General features: G+C 40.0%; 1 protein-coding gene across 1 annotated transcript in view; it reads right to left on the bottom strand.

Moving 5' to 3' along the window:
- MME (membrane metalloendopeptidase) overlaps nt 1–12,274 on the bottom strand; it is a 65,661-nt gene that overhangs the window by 33,268 nt on the left and 20,119 nt on the right. Inside the window, exons 10-14 of the mRNA XM_026649871.1 lie at nt 11,864–11,965; nt 7,209–7,345; nt 7,014–7,107; nt 4,047–4,175; nt 2,404–2,502 (exon numbers count right to left, since the gene is read on the bottom strand). Coding sequence (XP_026505656.1) covers nt 2,404–2,502; nt 4,047–4,175; nt 7,014–7,107; nt 7,209–7,345; nt 11,864–11,965 — 561 coding nt within the window. The remainder of the gene's footprint in view (nt 1–2,403; nt 2,503–4,046; nt 4,176–7,013; nt 7,108–7,208; nt 7,346–11,863; nt 11,966–12,274) is intronic.

Below are 12,274 nucleotides of genomic sequence, written 5' to 3'. Positions count from 1 at the left end.
AAAATACTCAAAATTGGGAAAATTTCAACCAGCTCTAGAATATTGTTGATAAATGCAAAGTAATGCACATACACCCAACTATGCATACAAAATGATGGGGTCTAAATTAGCTGTTACCACTCAAAGAGATCTTGGAGTCACTCTGAGTAGTTCTCTGAAAACACCTGCTCAATGTGGAGCAGCAGTCAAAAATGCTAACAGAATGTTAGGAACCATTAGGAAAGAGATAGATAAGACAGAAAATATCAGAACACCACTGTATAAATCCATGGTACGCCCACACTTTGAATACAGTGTGCAGTTCTGGTCAGCCCATTTCAAAATAGATATATACTTCTACCCCGATATAACACGAATTCGGATATAACGCGGTAAAGCAGCGCTCCGGGGGGCGGGGCTGCGCACTCCAGTGGATCAAAGCAAGTTCGATATAACGCGGTTTCACCTGTAAGATTTTTTGGCTCCCGAGGACAGCGTTATATCGAGATAGAGGTGTATTAGAATTAGAAAAGGTGCGGAGAAGGGCAACAAAAATGATTGGGGGTATTGAACAGCTTCCATCTGAGGAGAGATTAAAAAGCCTGGGACTGTTCGGCTTAGAAAAGAGACGACTAAGGGGGTATATGATAGAAATCTATAAAATCATGATTGGTGTGGAGAAAATGAATAGGGAAGTGTTATTTACCCCTTCACATAACACAAGAACTAGACTTGCTCAAGGAAATTAATAGGCAGCAGATCTAAAACCAACATAAGTGTCAGGAATTAGGGACTGCAGCAGAGCTAGTCTCTAAGCAGACTCATCAGTACAGCTGACCAGCAGAAGGCTGCCTGATTAGCGACACCACCTGATTGGCTGTTGAGGCCAGAAGGCTGACTTCTAAGTCAGCAGCAGCAGCTTGCTGGCTTCTCAGTGATCATACTGTCCTCCCCTCCTCCCCCATATGCCTGCTCCTGCCTTTCACTCAGCCTTGCTTCTGTCCTGACAGTGCCTTGAACCCCTCCTTACCTGCTACCCTGCTTGATCCAGTTCCTGACCTCCTTTGACCCTCAGTTCTGGCTCCTGACTATGGACTCCAGCTTGACCCTTGTATCTGGTACTCAGTTTCTGCCTTCTGGTTTGACCCTTGGTTCCTGATGACTGACTATGGCTATGACTCTGGCCACTAGGCTAGACTGCACTCATCTCAATCAGCCGACAATAAGGAAGTACTTTTTCACACAATGCACAGCCAACCTGTGGAACTTGTTGCCAGGAGAAGTTGTGAAGGCCAAAAGTATAACTGGGCTCAAAAAAGAATTACCTAAGTTCATGGAGGATCAGTCCATCAATGGTTATTAGCCAAGATAGTCAGGGATGCAACACAATGCTCTAGGTGACCCTAAATATCGGACTGCCAGAAGCTGGGACAGGACAACAGGGGATGGATCACTCTGAAGCATCTGGCACTGGCCACTGTTGGAAGACAGGATACTGGGCTAGGTGGACCACTGGTCTGACCACTGTGGCCATTCTTATGTTTCTTATTAGAAATCATTCCATTTGGTTATCTCCCCTGCAAAAGAAGGATGGTCTCCTACAGTATGTTGTCTAGTGTTTAATTCAGCCTAATTTTAAATGTCTAAAGCAATAGGACATTCTCTCTGCCCTTAGAAGACTGTTCTACAGATCTCGCTGTCCAGGAGTTTTTCACAATATTCAGTCTAAATGTTTCCCTTCTTAATTCCATCCCATTACTCCTACAGTCATTTTAGCCCAGTGAATTACCTTAAATCATTCCTTTCCATCTTGGTCTTTATAACTGTCTACAAATATTGTATTTGAAAGGGTATCTACTCCCTTTGTCCCTGCTCAGCCCAGTGATTCTCAAAGTTTTCTGTACAGGGATCTCCTGTTCCATGCCAGGATCCTTCACTGTAACCAGGACTTAACTGAGACCCCCTTCTATTCAGTAATATGGGAAAGGCAGGGTGGTTGTGACTCCTCGCCCCCAGTTAAAAGCCCATGGATTAGTCAAACCATGCATATTTATCTTTTTTAACCTTTCCTCATCAATCATTCCCAGTCAATCTGAAAACTGCTAATGTAACATGTGGAGCTTTAAAAACTATGATTATATGTGTTTTAATATCTGGAAAAATTCTGTGCGGTAGAGTCTGAGTCTTATCAGTTGTAGCTGTGTTGAGTGGAAGCTGACCCTCAGAATGAAATGGGGTTGGATATAGTTTGTAAACAAGGGATCTCCATATTGTACTAACTTGATCGCTGTTATTCTGATCTAACTAAAGTAATAGTAGATAAATGCAACGGTATGACTGTCTGATTAGATTTTTTGGTCAATTTAAGTTACCACTCTTTACAATAGGGTTATAAAACAAATCAAAACTTGTTTTTTCACTTACTTTTTGTTCTGCTTTCTTTTTGGTTTCTGCATCCATCCAGGTGAGTTCATCTAACGTTGTTATAAAAACCTCACGAATTTGTGTAATCATTTCTTGAACCTGGGAAAAGCCATCAGAATACATTAAGACCACCCAGTCATTTTTTTCCTAAATCATAATCTGTTTTGTACATTCTTGTTGTTACTCAAATGGCATATTAATTGAGCAACAAATAAACAAAATCTTAAGGTCAATGTTATCAGAAAGCAAAGTTTCCAAGTGGAAAGTGTTAATTATAACAATTACCTTTGTTATTTAAAGAATCAAAAGTTGAAAGTGGCTATTACTTATTGCAGAAATAATTATTTGGGAAAGACGTTATGGTCAGTGATCTTAAAGAATTTATGATTAGACAATAACCCTGTAATAACCACAAAGGAAAAATTGTGTATTTTCACATCATTAGCCGTAATAAAATACTGTTTTAAATAACTAAATTCACCCTCCTTTCACTGAGAAAATATACCTTACATATTTAATTCACCAATTTATTTTAATTAAGTTGATTTAAAAGAGTTTGTTTTCAGAAAAGGTAATCAAATTCAGTGCCGCGCTCTGTAATCTTCTCTGCTTTATGATATTGCCAGCTGTAGTTTGCAATGGCTTCTCCTAATCTTCTCTGACATCCACTCTTAGCATCATTTGCTAATTGCTTGTTTTACTGTCCTGGAAAAGGTACATAATCCCATCACCACAGACTGCTGACATAGGTGCTTCCCAACATATTGCTGAGTAGCATTTTCTTCCCTGTTCTTAACCCAACATTAACATCTGAATGTGGGAAATAACATTTTATGCTTTTGCAATTAGTGTTCCCTCTGTACTGGTTGAGGGAACTAAATCTATTTGCTTAGGCCTGGTCTACACTACGACTTTAATTCGGATTTAGCTGCGTTAATCCGAATTAACCCTTTACCCGTCCACCCTACAGAGCCAGTTAATTCGAATTAAAGGGCACTTAAAATCGATTTCTGTACTCCACCTCGACGAGCGGAGTAGCGCCTAAATCGATTTTGTTAATTCGAATTAGGGTTAGTGTGGCCGCACACCACCGAATTACTGTGTTTAAATTAATGGGGTAGTGTGGCCGCACACCACCGAATTAATGTGGTTAAAAACCGAATTAATGTGCTTAGTGTGGCCGCGCACAATCGAATTTATACAACCTGTTTCCCAAATTCGAATTATCTAAATTCGGATTAATCCCGTAGTGTAGACATACCCTTAGAAACATTAGCAGAGTAGTTCTGCATGATGATATGCTGTGTAATGTTTGTCAGATTCTCTTGAACTGATAAGCTTGCTTTTCCTGTTTCTGATCTAGCCCTTGGTAGCCATTAGTATAGGAATGAAACAAAGCTACTGTACTTTCAAGGAACAAATTCTGACACTGGAGTGGTGCAGCTCCCATTTATGTCAGTTGGAGCAGCTGCAAGCATCCCAAGACAGCATTTGCCCTGGGCATCTGCAGTGGAATGAAATGAATGACATCAGCAATAATTGGGTTTCTACAACTCTAATATGAAGCCAGTTTCTATTAAATCATCATCTAATAAACTTAACCACTTGGATGGTGCACAAGTTACGTGAATTGAAAATGTTACCACATGTTTACTGTCTCCAGCAAATGCTTCCTCTACATATAGCCGTCCCACTGCATTCTCCATATTGCCGTTGACATAGTTTGCACAGCGCCGCCAAACAGCCGTTTCTGATGTTGTGCCATAAAGTGCCTGTTAAACATAAACATTAGATAAAGGAATGACATTTGGGTCAACATAAACAGAAGGAGAATGGTGGCTGATTGCCAGACTATGAGTTTTGGAGGAGTCTAATCTACCCTCACTGACTGCATTTAATTCTCATTAGTGTTAGTGGGGATGAGGGGTACTCTCTAAATTGAACACCCATCTGAGGAAACATACGGGGGTCACTGGCAACATTCCCAATACCCCCAGCAGCCATGGAAGGGGGGGTGGGAGGTAGAAAAACACCCTTAATAGCCATGAAGGGGAGAGATAAGGAAGGTGTTGCTGCACATCGCTGCCTCAGGTGCCTGGATTTGAACTGCAACCCCTTGCTCCACTAAGGACCACTGTGAGCAGACGGCAGATTCACACCCAGAGGACGACGGTGGAGCTTTCCACCACAGCCCTGCCAGCAGCTCCATAAGAGTGCCACTGGTGGTATCTGAGCAGGGGATCCCCCTAGTCAATGCCCCAGATACACAGGCTACACCACCTTTCCAGCAAGAGCCACACAGTTTTGGGACAGCCCTGACTGCTTGAAGGGAGGCTATTGGTATCTTGTACTATCAATGTACATGTTGCAAAGATTTTGTCATGATATTTCATTAATAAATGATGATGCAGAGATGTTGATGTGATGGTGTGACATCATAACAAAACGATTACAGTGTTAGGGAGTCACTCTGTGATTATCAGGTGGCTCCCTGGAGCCCCGTTCAGCGAGAAAACAGTTATCCTTCTCTTCAAGATTGTAGATCGGGGACTTCATGTATTAAGAGCTCCATAATTCCTGCACCCCACTGAATTAATGATTGTGAAAAGGAAAACTGCTGATACTTCCTTTCACCCCAACAAATACATAAAGAATTAGGAGGAGACGAAAGGTCTTCTGAAAATGTTATCAGTGGCAAACAGTATAGAACTGTCTACAACAGGCTTCCCTGAAGACCTTGCATTGTTGCAGCTTTTCCATGACTCTTACGTGAGTCAACACTGCCACTGACTAGAATAGAAAATTCCCCTATTTCTAATTTTGCTTCCTTTTTCACACACACAGACACACACCTAGACCCTGCATCAGTGGAAATATGCACGTAATACAATACTGGCACAGTATGCTGGGGCTGATTCACTTTTAACCACAAAAAGCAGCAGACATAGCAAAAATAAATGCAAAAAAAAATTACACTGTCATGTTATGGTAGAGATTTTATACCCAAAAATCAGGGGGCTAGAGTTACTAGGTCAGCCAAGCTGTGCTCAGCACAAGTCCAATGGGAGACCATGAAAGTGACCTCAGTGCTGCTCAATCTTACACCAGCTGCCTACAAACCAAAGGGGGGAGTAGGGTTGTTGCTGAAGCTGTTGCTCGGGTGCTCCCTTATACCTGGCCACACCCCATATACATGGGCTAGAATAGCCAGCAGAGATTACAGTGCTCTTTGTTGCTCAGGGATTCTCCTTCACTTGCGGAATCCTCAGGAAGCTGCTTTTAAGTCTGTTTGGCCTCACCAGTGTGGCACCATGAACTGGTGAATCTGGCCCTGGAAATCCAAAATTATGCTTCCTACACAATGGAAACTCATCCGCTCTGCATGTGATTATCAATGGTGCTAAACTACAATGCATTAATATAGATTCATATATGTAATATGGCCATTATGGTTCCATTAGAAACCATACCACTAACTTTCATTACTGTATTGTGCATAAACTCTCAATTACAGTGTTGCATTAATATAACTTTTAACATTTAATTTCTGTTTTTAAATAATAATAATAGAAAAAGGAAGGTGCCAGTGCCTTTCTTTAAAGGAAATAACTATATCCACAGTTGTACAGTCATTTCAATTCCAAGTGCTATGCATCACCATACTAATGTGCATGCCATTTTCACTGCCTTTCCAAGTCTCTCAATAACAGATCTGCTGGTGGGGCAGCAATTGTGATAGTGCAACCTGACAGTTTGGCCTCAGGGAACAGAATGGAACTCCAGTGAGCTAGGGTCATAGTCCTGCCTTTGTAACAGATGGAGGCTTATTTGAATATGCAGTCTAGCAATCTGCCAGGCTTCTTCTGCTGAGATTCTAAAAAGTGGTGGCAACAGGTTTGATGGCCTTTTTGCTAGGGCCCTGGCATCTTCACCTGAGAATTTCAAGCATTCTGTGCTCCAGCTCCAGAACATGTGAAATTTTAAATCAATAACTGACCAAATGGTCTAACCTTCAGAGAAACATGCTAGGGGTGAATCAGGGGAAAGGATCTTAACGTGGTTATGTTAGCGAGGTAGATTAACTACAGTGATGGGATGATCCTGTCACTGTAATGAGTGTTTACACTGATGTGCTACAGCATTTTAAGTGTAGACCCGGTCGGTACTTGGCATTTTACAGGATTGTGCCATTAATGACAGCAATATTGGGCCCATAATGTTTGGCTATGGGTCATGATACTGTAAGGTGCTGAAAAGCTTGCAGCAAGTCAATAGGAGTTGAGGAACCATAGTTATTTGCATTAAAATATTACTGTACTGCCATAAAACTGATCATGCATTCACTTGATTGACTCAAATTCAGAATAACACAGAGACAGATCTTAGAACAATATGTTTCCAACCCGCTTTCCAAGTATCAAGAATACATCATACAAATTATAAACACACTCCAGCAGGAGCATCAGCAAACATCTACAGCTTTGTGTGTTGCAAAGTTCAAAATGTGTTTCAAAATGTATATGGTGTAGCTGGTTCTCGGAAAACATTTAACTTTGGTGGGTGTTAAAAAGTCATATTTAAAATTTTAAAAGAGAGAGGAATTTCTGCACCTTACGAAAAGCATTCCTTGTGTCCTTGTAGTTACGGCTTAGACTGTTTACAAGATCCATTACGTATCGCCAAATCATGTAATTTTGAATTTCTCTGTGTAATAAAACAACAATAATAAGCTGGTGATGTTTCTAGGCTTTTGGAACTTATTGGCAATAAAATGCAAATTTTAAAAACATACCTGACATACCTACCTGGAAGTATATTTATTAAGAATAGGCTTTAGTTTGGTTAGATATTCTGGAGCATAAACAACCACATCTTCTGCATTCTCGACATTAATTTTCACAGTTGACATTATATTATTTATGAATTCTGACCAGTTGAATTGCTGGAAAAAACATGCATTTTAAGGATAAGTATTAAATAAGATATAAAATAATGTGATTGTTACCCATTTCTTTTTGGGATTCAATTATGTTTGAGTGAAACAAATGTTTCAGCTAAACTTTAGTTTTCCTAATATTGACACTACTGTAACTGGAGCTATCATGGTAAAACTTGATTTTGGAGGATCGTAAATGATATTATCCCAGGCTGACAATTAGCATGCAGGATATGGAATTTGTGTTTTTTTTTAAAGTACAGTGATTTAAATGGTTATGGTACTGTAAAATAAATCTGGAAAAGTGGAAATGATACTTTAGGCAGTTTCAGGGGCTCTTTTCTTTTTTCTTTTCTTTTCTAATTTCTCGTCAAAAGTTTTTAAATTAATAATTCACTGAGAACCTTATTTTCATTTACTCTAAGGCCTCTCTTTACTGCTCTGGGAGTGTAATAGGGCCTTGGTATATATGATAATCTGGTCCTGAGACTTTCATATGCACTAAGGGCCTGATACACAGCACAGTGAAATCAATAAGATGTATTCTAATGGGCTTTGGAACATACCCTAAATCCTTTTACTCTTGCTCCCCAGCCTGCCATATTTTCACTAAGATGAGATACTTGAACAGGATCTGTTTGAAAGCAATACTGTTTGCAGTGTAAAGAGGCAGTTAAATCTCAGATCAAGGTCAGTGCTTGTCTTTGGAGACCACATTATAATATCAGTAAATTAAACAATGCCTTTGTATTTACACTGAGAGTGTACAATGAGATCAATGCAGGCTACAATAAAAAAAAAAGCCATTGTGAATGGCAGGTACACACCTACATAAAAGCAAACTGTTTGGACACATCTCTGGATGAGCACCCTAGAACATAGGCATCCCACATTCTGGCTTGTGCAAAATGTATCCTCTCAGAATTCCATGTCATTCACATGTGAACAAGGTACACAGTCTGAAACAGACCATGTCTATGGCTTATGTGGGTGAGTTACACTCTACCATTAAAGTGCCTTTTTTCCTCCTCTTCTGGCCTCCAACCCCAAATTCCCTTGTGCTGCTGTTCATTATTACACGGTCTTCAGAGCTTGGGCCAACAGCTATCAAAGCAATTTTCTATTAAGCAAATTCTTATTGAGTAATGCCTATGCAATCTGCACAGTGTGTTATTTTAAAATGTGAACATGTTAAATTTGAAACTGTGAAGGTATAAGGGATATCATTCCTCAGGGGTCAGACGCCTGCAGCTGGCTGGCTGATTAGCCTCACCAGTTGCACCTGGGGAAAAAGAGCTGGCACTGAATTGGTTCATCCTCATAAAAAAAGGTAGCAGGAAATGGAGGGAGGAGTTGGTAGTACCTTCCAGAAAACTGATGGGCTAGTAGCTGTTTGCAATAGACTGCTGCTGGACCAATTGTGTTACTAAGGCTGTGAGGTAAGAGGCATGAAATTCTGGGTTGATGAACTTACTGGTGTGAAGAGCAGACTTGGGGAAGGGACTACTCAGCCTGCACGGACATTGAGGGAAGAGTCTGTGAGGTTTTGTTTTCTTGTGTTAAGGAGGCTTGAAATAAAAAAACAACTAACTGTGTGGAAAACTGCTTCCCTGGATTCTATGAGAGGTCATCAGACAGAATTACCCTAGGGAATGAGCTGGCTCAGCAAGAGCAAAACCCGTCCTGGTAGGAGGAAGGTGCTGTAAGATAGGCCCCCAATCCTGTATGCTCTGTAATTGTGAACAACCCTTGAATAAGAAATATCATTGCTTGCCATTATGTTTTCTGTTTAATAGCTCTTTGCTCAAGGAACTAGATGGATGAAAGTAGGGTGACCAGATGTCCTGTTTTTAAAGGGACAGTCCTGTTTTTTGGGACTTTTTCTTATATAGGCACCTATTACCCACCACCCCTTGTCCTGTATTTTCACAGTTGCTGTCTGGTAACCCTAGATGAAAGGATTGGTAAGAGGTTATAGAATCTTTCACTGAACATTGAATTTGTCCTGCATACAGGGAGTAGTTATTAAAAATTGTTGACAGCTGGAGACCATTTTGTGTATTATGAGGAATGAGTTACTGGTCTCACTCTGTAGTGGGACAGTATTTGTACTACAAACTCCATCAGCAACATGGCATCTTTGTTCATAGTTTCAACAAAGAACAAGGTCTGAGTAAAAATGGAGAATATACTTCTACAACCTATACATGCTCCCTCTAGGTCAGTACTGAAGCATATTGGCAGAGTAATGGCCTTTTCCACAGACAATTATATTGACAGCACTGGAAAATGTGATACTTTTCACATGCATTACACTCCTATTGGGCTTATCCTGTGTGGCTCTGAAGACTACATGGAAGATGTTTAACTCCTTCAACTACCAGAAACCTCAATGGAAGTTGCAGGATGAAAAAGCAAAAAAACCCATTGCAGGATGAAAAAAACAAAACCCTTTTCCATTCATCATTTTACCAAGTGAGCTTCCAGTGTGAGTAGATGATATGGCAGTTTCCATTAGGAAAACTGTGAATATACACTGCTTTGTGTAGAAGTTCACATGATCTGTTAAAATCTCCATATTGGCCCGTAACTCCCTGTTCCGTTGTACTGGTATTCAAGATGAAAAGAGGGCTGCAGAGCCTCTGTGGGCCAATGTGAAGACTGAGGGGGTGGAAATTAGAGAAGAAGATGGTTAGGGGGCTGGAGCACATGACTTATGGGGAGAGGCTGAGGGAACTGGGATTGTTTAGTCTGCAGAAGAGAAGAGTGAGGGGGGATTTGATAGCTGCTTTCAACTACCTGAAAGGGGGTTCCAAAGAGGATGGATCGAGACTGTTCTCAGTGGTACCAGATGACAGAACAAGGCGTAATGGTCTCAAGTTGCAGTGGGGGAGGTTTAGGTTGGATATTAGGAAAAACTTTTTCACTAGGAGTGTGGTGAAGCACTGGAATGCGTTACCTAGGGAGGTGGTGGAATCTCCTTCTTTAGAGGTTTTTAAGGTCAGGCTTGACAAAGCCCTGGCTGGGATGATTTAGTTGGGAATTGGTCCTACTTTGAGCAGGTGGTTGGACTAGATGACCTCCTGAGGTCCCTTCCAACCCTGATATTCTATGATTCTATGGTTGTCATTGGAGAAAATAATTGAGCTACTCAGTATTTTCCCCCTGTTCAGTTAAATCTGCTCTTTTTAAATAGTTGAGGAAAGTTACTGTATCTAGGACAAGCACCTTTGTCCTTTGACACCTGAGGAAGTTTGTCACTCAAAACAGTCTGCCTCTTATTTTGAAAAGTGGTTTGGTCTTGATTTATACCTTTTGAGGCATTCTTGGACAGACTTTCAGGAGAGAGGTGGCTGTTTATTTTTAATTCATGGGGAAATTAACAGTGTAGTAATATTTTATGAGCAAACTAAATAAATTCCTGATACCATGGTTTATGTATAGTAACTGTTTAACTGAGATCTGTGGGTGTATGTGACTTGTATGAAATCAGAAGTGCGATAAGATGAGCTAAATTCAATTATTATTTAGGTTGGGAAAATTTAAGGTCATTGACAGTCTTTGAGATTAAGAAGGATACTATGTAACAGGCAGTGGTAGGAGGTGTATTTCAAAATACATTACTTGGGCTGAAACACTTAATATATAAAATAATTAATAATACACTCCTGCCTATCGTTCCAAGTTCTCTTCCAGTGACCATTAGCTAAGACCGTATTTCCAGAAGTTGCAAGTTTCACCCTTCTGCCCCGCCAAGAGTAAATCAAACCCACAGAATTCATTTGTAATGAGAATTTTCTCTCATCTTCTCTAACCTTTCCATGGGGTGGGTGGGGGATGGCAGGGGCAAGGGCAGCCATAATCTGGCTCAAAATAATGTGTTTAGCTGTCAAATGTAGAGACATGAGAATAACTTTATTTTTCATGCTGCTGGCTGTTCTGAAAAATAAAAAAAACAACTTGCTTTGGGCCAAACAAAACATTTTGTTTAAGCTGTAATGGAACAATTCATCTTGATTTCTGGATTTTTTTTTACACTTTTTGTTTTGAAATGTCCTTCAATTTTATTTTAAAAATGTAATTTTGAATCATAAAAATGAAAGGTTTCATTTAGAAAATGCTGAAACAAAACCTTCTGTATTGGGGGTTTATTTTTTCAATTGAAACCATTTGGTGAATTCGACACATGCACAAAGCATTTTGGTTTACCAAGTCTGCATTTTTTTGGTTGTTTCCCCCCCCCCCTTCCCCCCCACAAAAAAATGTGTGTTGAAAATTTGTGACCATCTCTAGTCAATGCTCTTCCAGCAATCCTGAGTATTGGCTTTAAAAGAGCACCTCCTTGTTTTTAATTTAGTGGCATCAAATCAGCCAGTACTTCAAGCACTTCATGTACATAGTTCAACTTTAAAATATCTCCGTTCTAGATATAAAAGCTTTATTTCAAAAAGAATTCTAATATTACATAGTTTCTTTTATCAGGCACTAATAGGACTTGAAAATATTGGGATATTAATCACTCACCTTATGAATGATCTCCAAAGAGAAGTTATTTTGGAGTTCTGTTAATGTCATTTTATTGTACAGCAGAACTGGATCGCTTCTGTCTTCAGGTTTAGTTGTAGCCTACACATGTTAATTACAGAAGAAGACTATATAAGTTGAGGCAATTTATAGCAATACCAGGAAAAGGAAGTGAAAATGATGAAAGAACTGAAGGTCTTAAGGCTTGATACATGTCTACTGTATATGGGCAGTTCATAATATTGCTCAATGCCTTGCAGGTACATGTTGTAGGCTTGAGTCAAAAGAGAGGACAAAATTACACTGACAAAATCTCTGTTAATACTATAGGTCTCTGCTTTTTGGATTAGAGAGCCAATATCACTGACTTTCCAAAAAGCTCTCTTGCTTTGCTACGATACCTTCAACCCA

The sequence above is a fragment of the Terrapene carolina genome, unplaced genomic scaffold, assembly GCF_002925995.2.
Source record: "Terrapene carolina triunguis isolate 2854851 unplaced genomic scaffold, T_m_triunguis-2.0 Scaffold88, whole genome shotgun sequence".
Taxonomy (NCBI): domain Eukaryota; kingdom Metazoa; phylum Chordata; order Testudines; family Emydidae; genus Terrapene; species Terrapene triunguis.
Note: the sequence above shows the minus strand (reverse complement) of the source record. Positions and strands in the feature narration are given on the sequence as shown.